General features: G+C 40.0%; 1 protein-coding gene across 1 annotated transcript; it reads right to left on the bottom strand.

Moving 5' to 3' along the window:
* Positions 1 to 8,356: 8,356 nt before the first annotated feature.
* Positions 8,357 to 8,878, bottom strand: LOC149155066 (dirigent protein 11-like). The gene has a single exon (XM_089445550.1). The coding sequence runs from the start codon at positions 8,876 to 8,878 to the stop codon at positions 8,357 to 8,359; it is 522 nt and encodes a 173-aa protein (XP_089301676.1).
* Positions 8,879 to 13,880: the final 5,002 nt, after the last annotated feature.

Raw genomic sequence — 13,880 nt, 5'->3', positions numbered from 1 at the left:
CATAAATAAAGGACAAAAACCAATCAAAGCAAGAGACCTATCTACTATAAGCAAATGGAATTGAAAGCGTTTACATATATAATCATCATACATCAAGGCAAGAAAATGGGAAAAGGTGTAAACAACTTTATTAAGTAGAAGGAAGAATTACAACCATGAAGTCCAATCCATTGTCACTCTTCCATCTTGGGTTCCAACCAACATCACATAAAAATCACAACAGTTTGGTAGCATAATGATACTTTCTTACAATCTCAAACGTCACACTAATAGTATCTCCTTACAGATTCTCAAAGTCCAACCCTTGATCACTTAGATGAGTGCTCAATTTATAAGCAAGTGGAGGATGTTTCGTCATAAATGAGGGTATTGAATGGCCTTCCAAACTTAGAGTTAGTTTCCATGGAGGAACGGATGAGAGGATAGGAGGTTACTTAACTCATTCCCTATCCAATTTCTATCTCATAGGAGATGATAAGTGTGGGAATCTTCTAGATGGCCCCAAAAGATAAGAATATTCCTAGAACCCTATGATGATTTTGCTCAATCTCATCGAGCACAGGTCAAAGTGGGCCTAAGTGCTCTGGAAAGCACCCTGACATGGGCCTACTTGCACTGAAGTGCACTTACCCCTAACCAAGGTTGTGTTGGTCCCTCAAGGAGGCATTTTTGGAGGGATTCAGGCTAACAAACTCTCAAGGAAGGAGGCATTCAAAGTGATGACTTGTCTAGGGCATGTAGCAAATTAATTAGGGTTTGATGAGCCCCAATAGTAATGATTTGAATGATGGGAGTGATGTGCCAAAATGGATCTGTAACACTTAGGATGATTTCTTTTATAAGAGAGAACATTGATCACACCATAAAATGATAAGTGTTGTAGACATGTTAACATAGAAATTTATGACATACTATAGGCCCCATGTCCAATGTTGTATGGTTCTCTACACAAAAAAACTTAGGGATTTAAACATCATGTACAACATATAAATCCACAATCCTTTATTTTTGCTTACATTTTTTGTGTTTCTACTCTCATTTTGAAGTGTCCAGGGTATCTTATTTTTTGTAGTCACAAACCAACCTTGAAATTATGTGATATGTTGTACTGAAAATGTTTTTCTAAGCATATGTTGCACAAGTGGACCTCTGTCAAAATGACCTCTGTATAGCATGCACTCAACTATGTATTGGGAGTGTAAGATGAATGGAAGATGTATAGGTGAACTAGAATCAAGTATGGTGATTGCACATTCAGGCATGAGATGTTTCCATCAAGCACATCTACAGAACCTGCACAGTTCACCTGAGATCACTCTGAATCTCGTAGAAGAATTATCATTTATATCTTCAATTAAATTATGCTATGATGAATCTTTGAAGGTTTATAATTTTCAATGAGTATCATTGAATTTTTCCTACAACAAATTCAGCCCGTGTGCAATTACCATGTCACCTCCTTTCACAATTTGCTATTGATTAATATTAATGTCAAATCTATCCAAGTAAGATCTCACAATGTTGATTCTGATTAACAATTTTCTGATGTTCCTGTAACTAATCCATTAATCTTTCCTTAAGTGTTGTTGTCTCATTAATCTTTGTCTTGTAGGAACTCTCTCAGCTAAAACATTGGTCATGACATTCACACCATTTATTTCCTCATAAGGTAGATTCTAATAGAACTCATCATGCTAATAATTGTTAAGGAAAAGCTTTTAAAAGTATTCACCTACCAATAAATGTGGTCAAGCCCATGTCTACACATATCAATTACATTGAAATAGGTACTTCGTTCTGGTATTGAATTGGAAAGTTTGCTGGATTTTGGTTGGTACATCAACCAAATGGGTAACACCATGGAATTTCATCATCATGTGGCTTTGTCCATACCTTTATATATGCCACATATTCAACCCAATTTATATCTTGAGAAATATCCTACTATAATAGGGATATGGAATGGATTTAGTTTTGACACCAAAACTGGAAGTTCCTAATTCATCCAGTTCATTTGGTTTCTTCTCTCCATGAGTGTTTTGGTTTGTCATGGGAGAGTACTCCACATATGAAAGGCATTGTTGCTAACACATAGAGACCTTAGAGTGAAATTAGTATTTCTCCCAGGAGATTATTCTTCCATATTCTCACACTTTCAAGGTTTGCCTATGTACCATAAATTAAAGGCAAGTACCCACACTTGGAAGAGAACTCAAAATTGTTATGTAGCTACTTAACCCAATTGCAATTCTAGAGGTACAAAACTTGATTAATAATAGAACACAAATTTGTTATACTGCTACTGAGCTCAATTCCATACGAACAGAGATCTCACTGATTTAAAAATCAATCCATGGACCATTAAAGATTTAGATTCAGCATTCAGTATTGCAATGTGAATATATGAAATACACCAGCCTTATCTATGCATTGATAAGCAACATATAACGAACACCTTTGGCATCTAGATTTTAGTGTTTTAGTGGAAATGAATGAAGCATTGTATAAACATAATTCAATCTTTTGAGAGATCCATTCAATGCTTTACAAAAGGGAAAAAAAACAAGTAGTCAAAATTGGGTTATAGGTAAGATTTTGGATAAAAGGCAGCAAAACCATAAAATAAATTATATGCTCTATAATCTTAATAAGAAATGAATACGTCTGGTAGAGTAAATCTATCTAAGTCCAGAAAAGATGAAAAAATTAGCCTCAGAGAAGAATATAACTTGGACAACTTTTGACAAACAACCATGTCATAGAAAGGTCAACAAATGTTCTCAATCTAAAAACCCTATTAAGGGATCACATCTTGGTATGAACGTTTTTTAGGTACATGATTCTTGATATAATGTCATCTTTGCTTTTGCTCTAGAAACCTATAATAAAAGTTAAAACTATCAAAATCTACAAAAAAGGGAATAGTAGCAGAGAAATACGAAAAGCTGAAATTTTTTTTGCAAGCTTAGTTACATCTGGCATGCTCGTCGAGTGGCAGAAGGGCAAGGGAATCCAATTGCCCTAGAATCTATAACAAAAAATCATTTCTTTGCATAAGTAAAGTATAGCTATATTTTATTAATAAATGTCAGATGACAACCCCTAAGAAGATCACACAACATGAAAATGATGACCAAAGCAAAGTAAATTTTCATGGGGAAACTAAGAACAATACAGGAAAATTTGGGTGTGGTGGGATTATTCAAAAGTATACAACGTTAATAAGACTATGTTCATGGAAAACATAGGAGACAACAAGGGGATTTCTCCACAATTGATAAAGAAATAAAGAATTGAATTTTAGCATTAGCTTGTCATTCTAGTGCCAATAGTAGCATATGTGTTGGCTCCTTCTGACATTGATTGTAGGTCAAGCTACAATAGCGAGGTTCCAAGTTAGGTATCCATGACCAGAACCAGTCAATTATCCAGCAGCGGAGGTATAAGCAGCGGTTCAAACAAATTTAGTCACTTGATTTATGTGTTTGCTCACACTAATGGTCATTCAAAGTTCAAAATCCTTGTTTAATATTTTCTATTTTCCTTCCTAGTATAGATGAGGTGTGTTCCTCAGAAATACAAATATAACTATTTTCTATTAAAAAAAATACAACTCTACTTCATCAATAAAGGTCAGCTAACCAATACTAGGAGAAGATCTGACAACATACAAAAGTAGGGCAAATCAAAGAAAATTTTGAAGGAAAATCTAAGGGAAATGAAGACAAAGTAGATTATGGAGGAATTCTTCACAATCCTAACAACATTAACATGGCTCTGTATATTGAAAACATGGGAGACAACAATAGCCTACAGGATTGGCTGCATATAATGAAAGGATAAGATAAACATACCTCTAGTCATTTAAGGAGATCATACAAGGCATTTAAAAACCCAGTTTCAAATAAATTTTTCATTCCCTATAGTAGGATCGAGTTTCAACCATAACCGTAACAACCTAGCTCAAAAACTAAAACCCTACATAGTGTAAAATATAAAAACCACCCAATATAAAAACTCTGATAAAAACACAAAAGCCTTTTGACATCATTCCTCTGAAAGGACCAAAAGAAAAACAACAAAACTAACTTACACAAATGTCGATGTTGCATTGATAATGCTGAATAGAATGAAATGTGTTCACAATGAATTATTGGCAACTAACATTTACAAATGACCTTATTTACATTAACCTCCATCAAATCAGCCTTGCAGGTTAACCAACATAGATGTCATAGTTTCCCAAACAGATGTCATATTCCTTGTTCAACATGATTACTCTTCTTTCTACCTTAGCTGCTAGCTCAGATGTTTATGTTGTTGGTTGTTTAACAATCTAGGCTCCCTGCCTGTTTAGATGATGAGTGAGCACTGCCTATTCATATGATGAGTGAGTAGCCATTAATGTTCAGATGATGAGTGAGAATCCATTAATGCAAGCGCCAAAATAATAAAAAGTATTGTTGGATGTTTAACCATCTAAGCTCCCTACCTATTTAGATGATGATTGATGTGTGAGTAGCCATTAATCGAAGCGCCAAAATAATACCAAGTACTACTACTATTAGGCACCTTTCCTGTGCTGTTAAGGAGCTCGGTTCTTCAAAGCTCAAGATACCAGTAGAGACATGGGAGGGGTCTTGACAAGTTAGATAGTGTCTATGCGGAGCTCTCTGCCAGAAGAGAAGAAAAAGAGAATATTTTGCAAAAAAGACTAGTTTTCCAAAGGGAATCAGGAAGAAAAATGGTACCTCCATTTCCGTCTCGGTAAGCTTGCCATCGCGTAGGTTTCATTTTTTCTGCCCTTGCCAACACCATGGGTTCCTTCCTTCCTTCTAGCATGCTTAAAAAATCCCCTCCTTTCATAATTCTATTTGGAACCGAGCTGAACCTGCTGTAAGATAGGAATGTCCCAAAGCCAGACGCCGAAACCAGCCCCCACCACCTTGCTTAGCATAGTTGCAGGATAGGGTTCCAAATCCTTATTTGGATACCCGTATCTCGATTTATATCTTTTTAGATCTATACTATCTCCCTTCCTGGCTTTCAAAGGCAATCCCATGCACAATTCCAAATCCCAATCTAGATACCCGTATCTCGATTTATACCTACTTAGATATATTCTATCTTCCTGCCTAGTTTTCAAAGGCAGTCCCATGCAGCTAATACAATGACTACAGCTAGTACCTTAAGGATTCTTGACATGGACTAAGGTATGCTTCCTTTTGTGCAGATATAAACCTTTTGCATTATGAGAAAGAAGGGAGGGGGAAGGGGGTAAGGTTGGTTGATGTGGCCAATGCTTATAAGATAAGGATTTCTCATAGCGGTATTTCCTAAGAAGTCGGGAAGAAAAATGGTGGTGTGAATGCCATTGGGGTTTCCATCCCGGGATTTCGACCCCTATGGTGGATGATAGGAGCCCTAGCCTGGTCATGGTGTGGTCTCAATTTTTCCATACAGTGGCCTTTGGGGTTTTGTGTTCGAGTGTAATGTGGGTTAGAAGATAGGCCGTTACCACTCTCACAGCCATAACCATGGTAATTTTGGACACCATTCCTATTCCTCGTCCCATTTCTAGTATCATCAGCCTTGCATGGTAGTCTTGATAGCCTCATATTTAGCAGCCTTCCTCTCAATGAAGATAATGAGAGATTCTCTGTGTAATAGCTATATGTGTAGCTGTAGTAGTAGACCCTGCCCCCCGAATGTAAGGCCTACTGAAAGCATCCAATCAAGAGTGCAATTTAGGATGTTGCACCCACAACCTGCTGTGGAGGAAGTTTCAAGAACTGAGCCAAGCACTTCGAGAAGACCCTTTAGAGGAAGTTTCAGGAACTGAGTTAAGCACTTTGGGAAGACCAAGACCCTTCTGACCAAAGCATTGAGCAATCCTTGGAATCCAGGAAGGGTAGGAGAAAGATGAGGAAGAGGAATTCCATCCACCTGCATCTGCATGCACACCTACACCTGCATCTTCATGTACACATACACGTTACAGCCTGTGAATAACGCCACTACAAGCAACTCAAACTAATGGCAAACTAATGTTAGCATTAGTTCAGTACTCCAAACATTAACTAATAATGAAGAGGCCTAAAACGAGAACAACCTATGTTCCAGCCTCTTCCACCTTGCAAAGTGGCCAAATAAGACAATCAATTGAATAACAAGGTAAATAAAATAAATAACCTAAAATGAAATTAAAAACATTCGAAAATACACCACCAACTAATGTCCATTTCCAGATGGCAGGGACTAATAAGATGATAATGCTTGACAATTAGCCCATGGAGGTGGAATAAATTATTTTGATTCTCCTTCTGATGATTGAAAATAAGTATGATCTATATGAAATGGTGGTCACTTCATTTTGTCGAGAAGATAGAAATATAAAGAACTTTTTGATGATTGAAAATAAGTAAGATTAGGATGAAACCTTGCTGGCAGACTTCTCAAAACTTTCTTGACTATTGTCCTTTCCTAAGTGTCTCACCTTGAGACTTGATTTGAGTAACCAGTCCAATTACATGTGTAAAAAACGAGTCTACATCCTCAGACTCTTTCATACAAATTTTCTCAAAGTCTCTCCTCGGCATTTGTAGTTTTGTTGTCTTTAATTTTGCCATGCCTTCGTAGGTAGTCTGGAGGGTGTCCCATGCTTTCTTGGACTTTGTTGTTGATGAAATCCTTGGGAAAATACTTTCATGAATTGCTTGAAAGATGTAGAAGAGGGATTTTGAATCCTTCTTCATGTTGTCCCTCAACAAATCCATTTCCAGCTTGTGACAAGGCATTGTATGCTATTGTATATGTTGGTTCTTGGAACCCATTCTCCACCAAATCCCAAATATCTTGGGAAGAAAACCAAGCCTTCATTATTATAGCCCAGTAGTCATAATTTTTGCCATTAAACTGAGGTATCTGAGGATTAGTCAATCTGAATTTTTGCCATTAAACTGAGGTATCTGAGGATTAGTCAAGCTTCATGCAGCCATTTCTAAATCTAAAAAAAACTCTCCCTCCTTGTAAATATGCTGTCATTTCTAAATGTAAAAAGAACTTGCTCCGTGCTCGTAAATACGCTCCAAAAGTCCTCTTTTAAAACAACTTTTAATTCCTAGTAAAAAACACTTGTTCTTATACTAACAAAGTTTCACGGGTTCTGATACCAAGTTAAAGATTCGCGGCAAAGGAAAGCCTTTCACCGAAGGCTTATTTTTAACTCATAGCAGAGTAGAACACAGTAAAAACAGAGTAAAAATGGAGCAACACAATATAGAAGAAAGTCTTTCCCTCAAAGCTTTAGCTTAACTCAAAGCAAAGTAGGTAAAAATGGAGCAACACAATAAAACTTTGGCTTATAATTTTAATGCATCAAATACATTCATATGGAGACCATGGCTCCTTCACCAAGTAAATAAAAGCTCTTACTTGTGATTTACACTTCACGAGGAGTTGCAAAGTAACTCTATGTAAATCCTAGTAATGGTTTGTTTTCACACCCTCACCAAAATTTTCTCTAGGATTTTCTCCTTTTGAGTTTTCGCACTTACACCCTTGACTATGCAAAACACTTTTATATACATATATTTCAAAATATACAATTTTGACTCATTAATACATAACAAAGCAAAATGTTAAGACACAAGATGGACGACTATAGAGAAAAATGTTTTTCTATGTTGCTGAGTGAATATTTTCCCATAAGTTTTTATCAATCCTTCATTAAATACACATTCTTTTTCAATTACTTGATGTGTGTTTCAAAATTGAGAATTTATACTCCTATTGAGAACTTCATTTAATCTGTCCTTCAACTTGAAAACATCTATTTGGTAAGTATGGCTGCTTTCACTTTAATAAACCACGTGGTTGGGATTAATTTTCCGACAATTTGATTCTCTTTTTATTATTTAAAATAAATATGATCTATATGAAAAGGGGTCGCTTCTTTTTTCGGGAAAATAGAAATATAAAGAATTCATATTATTATAGTACGGTTAATTTTATCATAAAATTTATTATATTAATTTATATTTTAATTCATAAAAAATAAGAAAAAATTGAAGTAGAAAAATGTAGAGAGTTGAAATAAACTGATACACACAGCTCATGCTATATCCCCGAACTGGCAATAATAACTTAAACTGTTTCTTTATTATGGCATGATCCTCGGTGCTTTCCGAATCATCAGGCGCAAAAAGCCAGCAGCAAATTCAAGGTAGACTGTGTCGCTGCCCTTTCTGCAATACGGGTGCCTTCGGGACTTCATTTATAGCACTGAGGAAAAGAGGTAGGGTGGTTGGAAGGCAACACTGTGAGCATATCAAGAAGAGGCTAATTCGTAAAATAATTAATTAGTACGGATGGTGGCATTGAATTTGAGAATAGCATGACTGCCAAAAAGGTATTCTGTGGTAACAACTGCATAACCACGAGCAAATCTGAACTTGCCGGTTCCGCCCACCACGGCATACTCGCGGCGCGGCTGAGCGAACCTGTCCGTTCCCTGGAACTCCAGAGTGCTGCCGCTGTACTTCTTATCTTCAAAGATTAAGGTGAAAACCATTAAAAAATCAAGCCCAGTTACAGGGTTTGTATTCACGTATGTTCCTTGCGTTCGACCGATAATATTATCGGAGTCGGATTCGCTGATTTCCGGTCGTCTGGTTATAACATCGCTGATAGTTACGATGGTTCCAAACTTCCCCGGCTTTGAAGACGAGCCATTCAATCCCGCAACTGGGATGGCCGTCACTTCGCTTCCAGTCAGATTATCATGAATATAAAACACCATGTTTACTTCACCTTCACGTGCAGCAAACAGGAGGACGACAATGGCGATGATGGCCGAAAGAAAAAATCTAGGACCCATCGAACCAGAGTGGAAGAAGTTGCAAATGTAAATGTCTAAACACTCTGAGTAATTGTGTGAGATAGTACGAAATTGGTCACGAATAAATAGTAACTTATCAAGATGCACAAATTTAATAAACTACTGTACGAGACACGATGGTTTTTTTTAATATTAAATTAATTAAATTTTAAATTTTAAGTGATTAGAGACTTGGGAAGACAGGCCTTGATATGTATCTGTACCAGAGAATGGCTTACGTTTAAGCCTTTCATTCACTGGTACAGATACATATCAAGGCCTGTCTTCCCTGTACTTCATCTATGGGCTTTCACTAGTACCATCCCACTTAGCTAACAAACTTAATGAAGTCTAAAGGTCCATAATTTGGAAAACAAGGGACGAAGTCACTCACTATTCATATGGTGAGGGATATTGAAAGCTGGGCCATGAAAAGACATACTTTCCTGGATCTCTATAACATAGGTAATTGGTAATCATTTTTTATATAATTGAAGAAAACGTGGAATGTCGGTAACTAGAGATACGAGCGAGTCTCTGGGACATAACACCTAAAGTAAGGTCCAATAAGGCCCTTCTCTTTCTTCCCCTCAAAGTGCCCTTATTCGTTCTGAACTTCCATCCAGGCAAGTTCTGAAACCGCCACTTATTTCCAGATGGCATGTGTTGCAACTAATTGCAATTAGCTTTGTAATCACAACACATAGCTACTCTGTCGGAAACCCTTCAGTCGAGTGTCTCAAACCAATACAATGGGTTATAATGGAACTAGTGAGTATGTTGGTGCTGATCCAACTGCGGGTTTAGTCACGTCACTATACAATAATATGGGATAGATGCCAGGCATTTGACGAAACACCGGAATAGGCAGACAGAGTGAGTACTGCCACCTTGACGCCCTGCTATCCCAACATGTTGCAAATGGTACTTACGACGAAGCGCTTCGTGGGTGGATCGAGCGATATACCTTAGACAACTAAGGTCCTTCCCTGAACATATCGAACTTCCCCTTTGCCAGGAGCTTTCTCAATATATCTACAACCTGCTGATCTGTAGGAATGTACTGAAGAACCACTGCTCCCTTTTAGACCCTGTCTCTGATGAAGTGGTACCTGATATCAATATGCCAGGAACAATCATGGAACACTGGATTCTCAGAGAGTTTGAGACAACTATGATTGTCACAGTCAATCACGGTAGTGTCCAAAGTCTTATCTGTAAACTCTGTTAATAGCTTGTGAAGCCATCTGGCTTATAAACTAGTAGAGCTGGCTGCCATGTACTCTGCCTCTGCTGAGCTAAGTGTAACTGAAGCCTGCTTCCTGCTAAACCAGGAAACCAGACATGAACCCAAACTGAAGCAACACCCTGAAGTGCTCCTCCTGTCAGTAGCACTACCTGCCCAATCATAATCTGTAAACCCATGCAGCACCAACTCTCCATCACCAACATACCTAAGACAACAATGCATTGTGCCCTTCAAGTATCAGCGCACATGTTTTGCAGCAACCCAATGAACCTACCTGGGCTCCACCATATACTGGCTCAAGGTGTTCACTGCAAAAAAAGAGAAGGTCTGGTATTTACCAGATACATGAGGGAACTTCTCAACTGCCTGTACACAGATGGATCAATCAAATCTGAATATGAATAAGCAAATGACTTCCTATTTTCTACCATAGAAGTAGCCATGGGCTTACAGTCCATCATCTTCAATATCTTAAGAATCTTAACTACATACTGACCCTGTCCGAGTAAGACCTCACCTAGACTCTGCCACACCTCTAGACCTAATCAATAGTGCATCAAGCCAATGTCCTTCATATCAAATTCTCTGGCCAACTCTACTTTGCACCATGCTATGAGTTTCTCTAAACTTCCTGTAAGTAGAGGTATACTTGGCAACAGGAGCAAAAATGATCCTTTTAGTAAACTACCTCTTTTTGGGATAATCCTCTCATGTTAGTCGAGCATGCTTTCGCATCCTCTAGCCACAAATCGAGCTTTTCACTTCTCTATGCTGCCATCTGCTGCATGCTTAACCTTGTACAGCCACCTGGAGTCAATCACTGACTTCCCCTTTGGTCTAGGCACAAGCTCCCACACATCATTCTTCATGATGGAGTTGTACTCCTTGGGGGGTTGATATCTTCAAAAGGCTGCGGCATCCTGCCAAACCCACTGACCTGCTGCCTCCTCAAAACTAGAAGGTCGTGCATCAATGATGGAAGACATCAGTGAGACATAATTCGGAAACTGATTAGGGGGATGACTTACCCGAAATGAAGTCTTAGGAGCTCCAACTTGCTCCTGTGCATCCTGTAATGTCTGGGTAAACCACCTAGGTTTTCTGGCTAAACTGGAAGGATGGCTTGATTGACCAAAGGGAGATCTAGGACGTTGCAAACTCCGATAAGGGTTTCATTCTAATAGTCTATTGCAAGCTCCAATAAGGGTTTCATTCTAATATTCTATTGCAAACTCCGATAAGGGTTTCATTCTAATAGTATGTTGCATACTCCGATAAGAGCCCCCCTAGTCCCATTTCTCTCTGTCCAGAACATTGCTCCATCCTGCCCTTCTTGTTTCCGTCCCCCCCGGGCAAGTGTTGTCCTTCCAGGGGTTTCCCAGGTCAAGGGGTCCGGGTTCCCCAGGGCTAGCCTCTCTCTTGTATGGGTAATCTGTATGTCTGCTGTAGGCAATGACCTCCTGACAATGACTGGTTTACAATGACCGGCTGGCTCTGACTGGCAATGATCGTCTATCGGCTGACCTTCTGGCTATGCAATGACTGGCTATGATCGGCTATGATGATTGGCTATGATCTATGACTGGCTGTATGACTTACTATGACTGGCTGGTAATGATTGACTATCGGCTGGCAATGAGACCGGCTGGCAATTCCCTTCTGGCTATGCTTGGCTATCGGCGGCGATGAATGACCTGGCTATGACCGACCACTGGCAATGACTGGCTCTAGCCCCTGGTGCAGGTCAGATCTAGAGTGCCATAGGAGTAGGTGGACTGGGCAGGTTCCTTACGCGGACTGGAACGACTTTGTGGACTGCTGGTTGGACGTGGACTTGGCTAAAAGTTCTAGGCTTATGTGGAATCGTATAGGCACTGTCAGTAGCGTATGATCTTTGAATGTCGAATCAATGTATGTAACGCTTCATCATTCATTCCTTCAATCCAGTCGATGTAGGAGCCAGTGTTCCATATCGGTAAGTGAGGCAGAGGTAGAGATCAAGGTTGAGGGTCGAGTTGTATTTAGAGGTCAAGGGTAGAGAGAGGGCAGAGGGTAGAGTTCGAGATAGAGGTTCGAGGTTCGAGGGTCAAAAGTTCTATGTATGATTCAACCGAGCAGCCTATCTTATAAGCCAAGCCAAGTAGTCCAACTGAGCATCCCACCCGAGTATCCAAGCCAAGCCATAGATTAGCCAAGACGATTATCCCAGCATCCAAGTATCAAAGCCAAGCGAGTAGCCCAACCAAGTAGCAAAGCCAAGTATCCAAGCCGAGCCCGGTAGCCAATCCTATAAGCCGAGTATCCCAGGATTCCAACCCAGCCCCTGACGCAGCCCCGCTATGACTGGAAAATGGTTGTATGGCAATGACCGTCTGTCAATGATTGACTATGACCGCTATGATTGGCAGCATCGACTATGACCTGCTATCTATGATCAACTGGCTATCTGCAATGACACCTGGGTATCAGCAATGACTACCGGAAATGATTGGCTATTGGCGATGATACCTGGTTACTAGCGACTATCGGCAAGTACTCCCGGCAAGGACTTCTGGCTTCGGCAATGTCGGGTGCTGATTGTGTGAGTCTGCTATGTGAAGTGCTCTCTCTATGTGAGGTGTAGTACGCACGATTGTTCCGTGCGTAGAATCCCGTAGGGTCCCATCTCTATCGGGTAAGTAGATAAAGCAGGGTTCCTGAGATTCTATCGTTTGGTGGGAGATTCAGCCAGCAAGCAGAAACCAAGATAGAGAAGGCAGGTAGGCATGACTGTCTGTGTCCATTCAGTGTTCACATCCCTAGGTCTATCTATGTATCATAATTAAGCAAGAGATCTACCTTCGGCAAGCGGTAAGTATTATCAATGAGCATGTGCCTAACCTAACAGTGTGTCTCTCATTCGGTGCCATATTGTGTCGTAGTACCTTACCGTGCTTGTTGGATGTGTCAAGTAAGGTTGATATGAAAAAGTAAGCTTCAAATGGGTGGGGTTAAATGGACGAAGTCACTCACTATTCCGATAGTGAGGGTGCATAAGCACACTCGACTGTCAAGGCCGCCATCAACGAAGTCACTCACTCAGTCCGATGCCCACCACCCAATAACCATCAAGGAAAGCACACTCGACTGTCAAGGACCGGCAACGGGGCTCAACTGATAAGGAGAGGAACTTTAGTTGGTCGACCATAAGGTGCCGTTAGGCCACTCGACCATAAGGATGCGTAAGCAGGCTCGACTGTTAAGGAGAGGACCGGTAGGGGCTCGACCATAAGGATGCGTAAGCAGGCTCGACTGTTAAGGAGAGGACCAGTAGGGGCTCGACCATAAGGGATTTATCACTCGACCATAAGGGAGAGGGCCACCATCTATTTATTGCTCGACCATAAGGGATAGGGCCGCCATCGCCACCATCGATTTATCGCTCGACCATAAGGATGCATAAGCAGGCTCAACTGTTAAGGAGAGGACCTTTAGGTGCTCGACCATAAGGGAGAGGGAGAGGGTCGCCATTGAGAGGAAAGAGGCTCGACTGTTAAGGAGAGGGTGAGTAAGCGAACTCTCGACTAATCAGTAAGTGACTGAACCTAATCTACCACATTCTCATATATAACTACAACCATAACAAGGAGCCGTAAGGCCGCTCGACCATTCTTTCTTCTCTCTCTCTAGCTAGGAAATCACTCTCATTATATATGCCATTACGATCTGAATCTCTATTTTATGAAGCCGCAACTACCACATGCTCATATATAA

The sequence above is a fragment of the Pinus tabuliformis genome, chromosome 9, assembly GCF_031772625.1.
Source record: "Pinus tabuliformis cultivar Carrire ecotype Pingquan chromosome 9, CPIR1, whole genome shotgun sequence".
Lineage (NCBI taxonomy): Eukaryota > Viridiplantae > Streptophyta > Pinopsida > Pinales > Pinaceae > Pinus > Pinus tabuliformis.
This window is presented reverse-complemented; position numbering and strand designations above follow the sequence as displayed.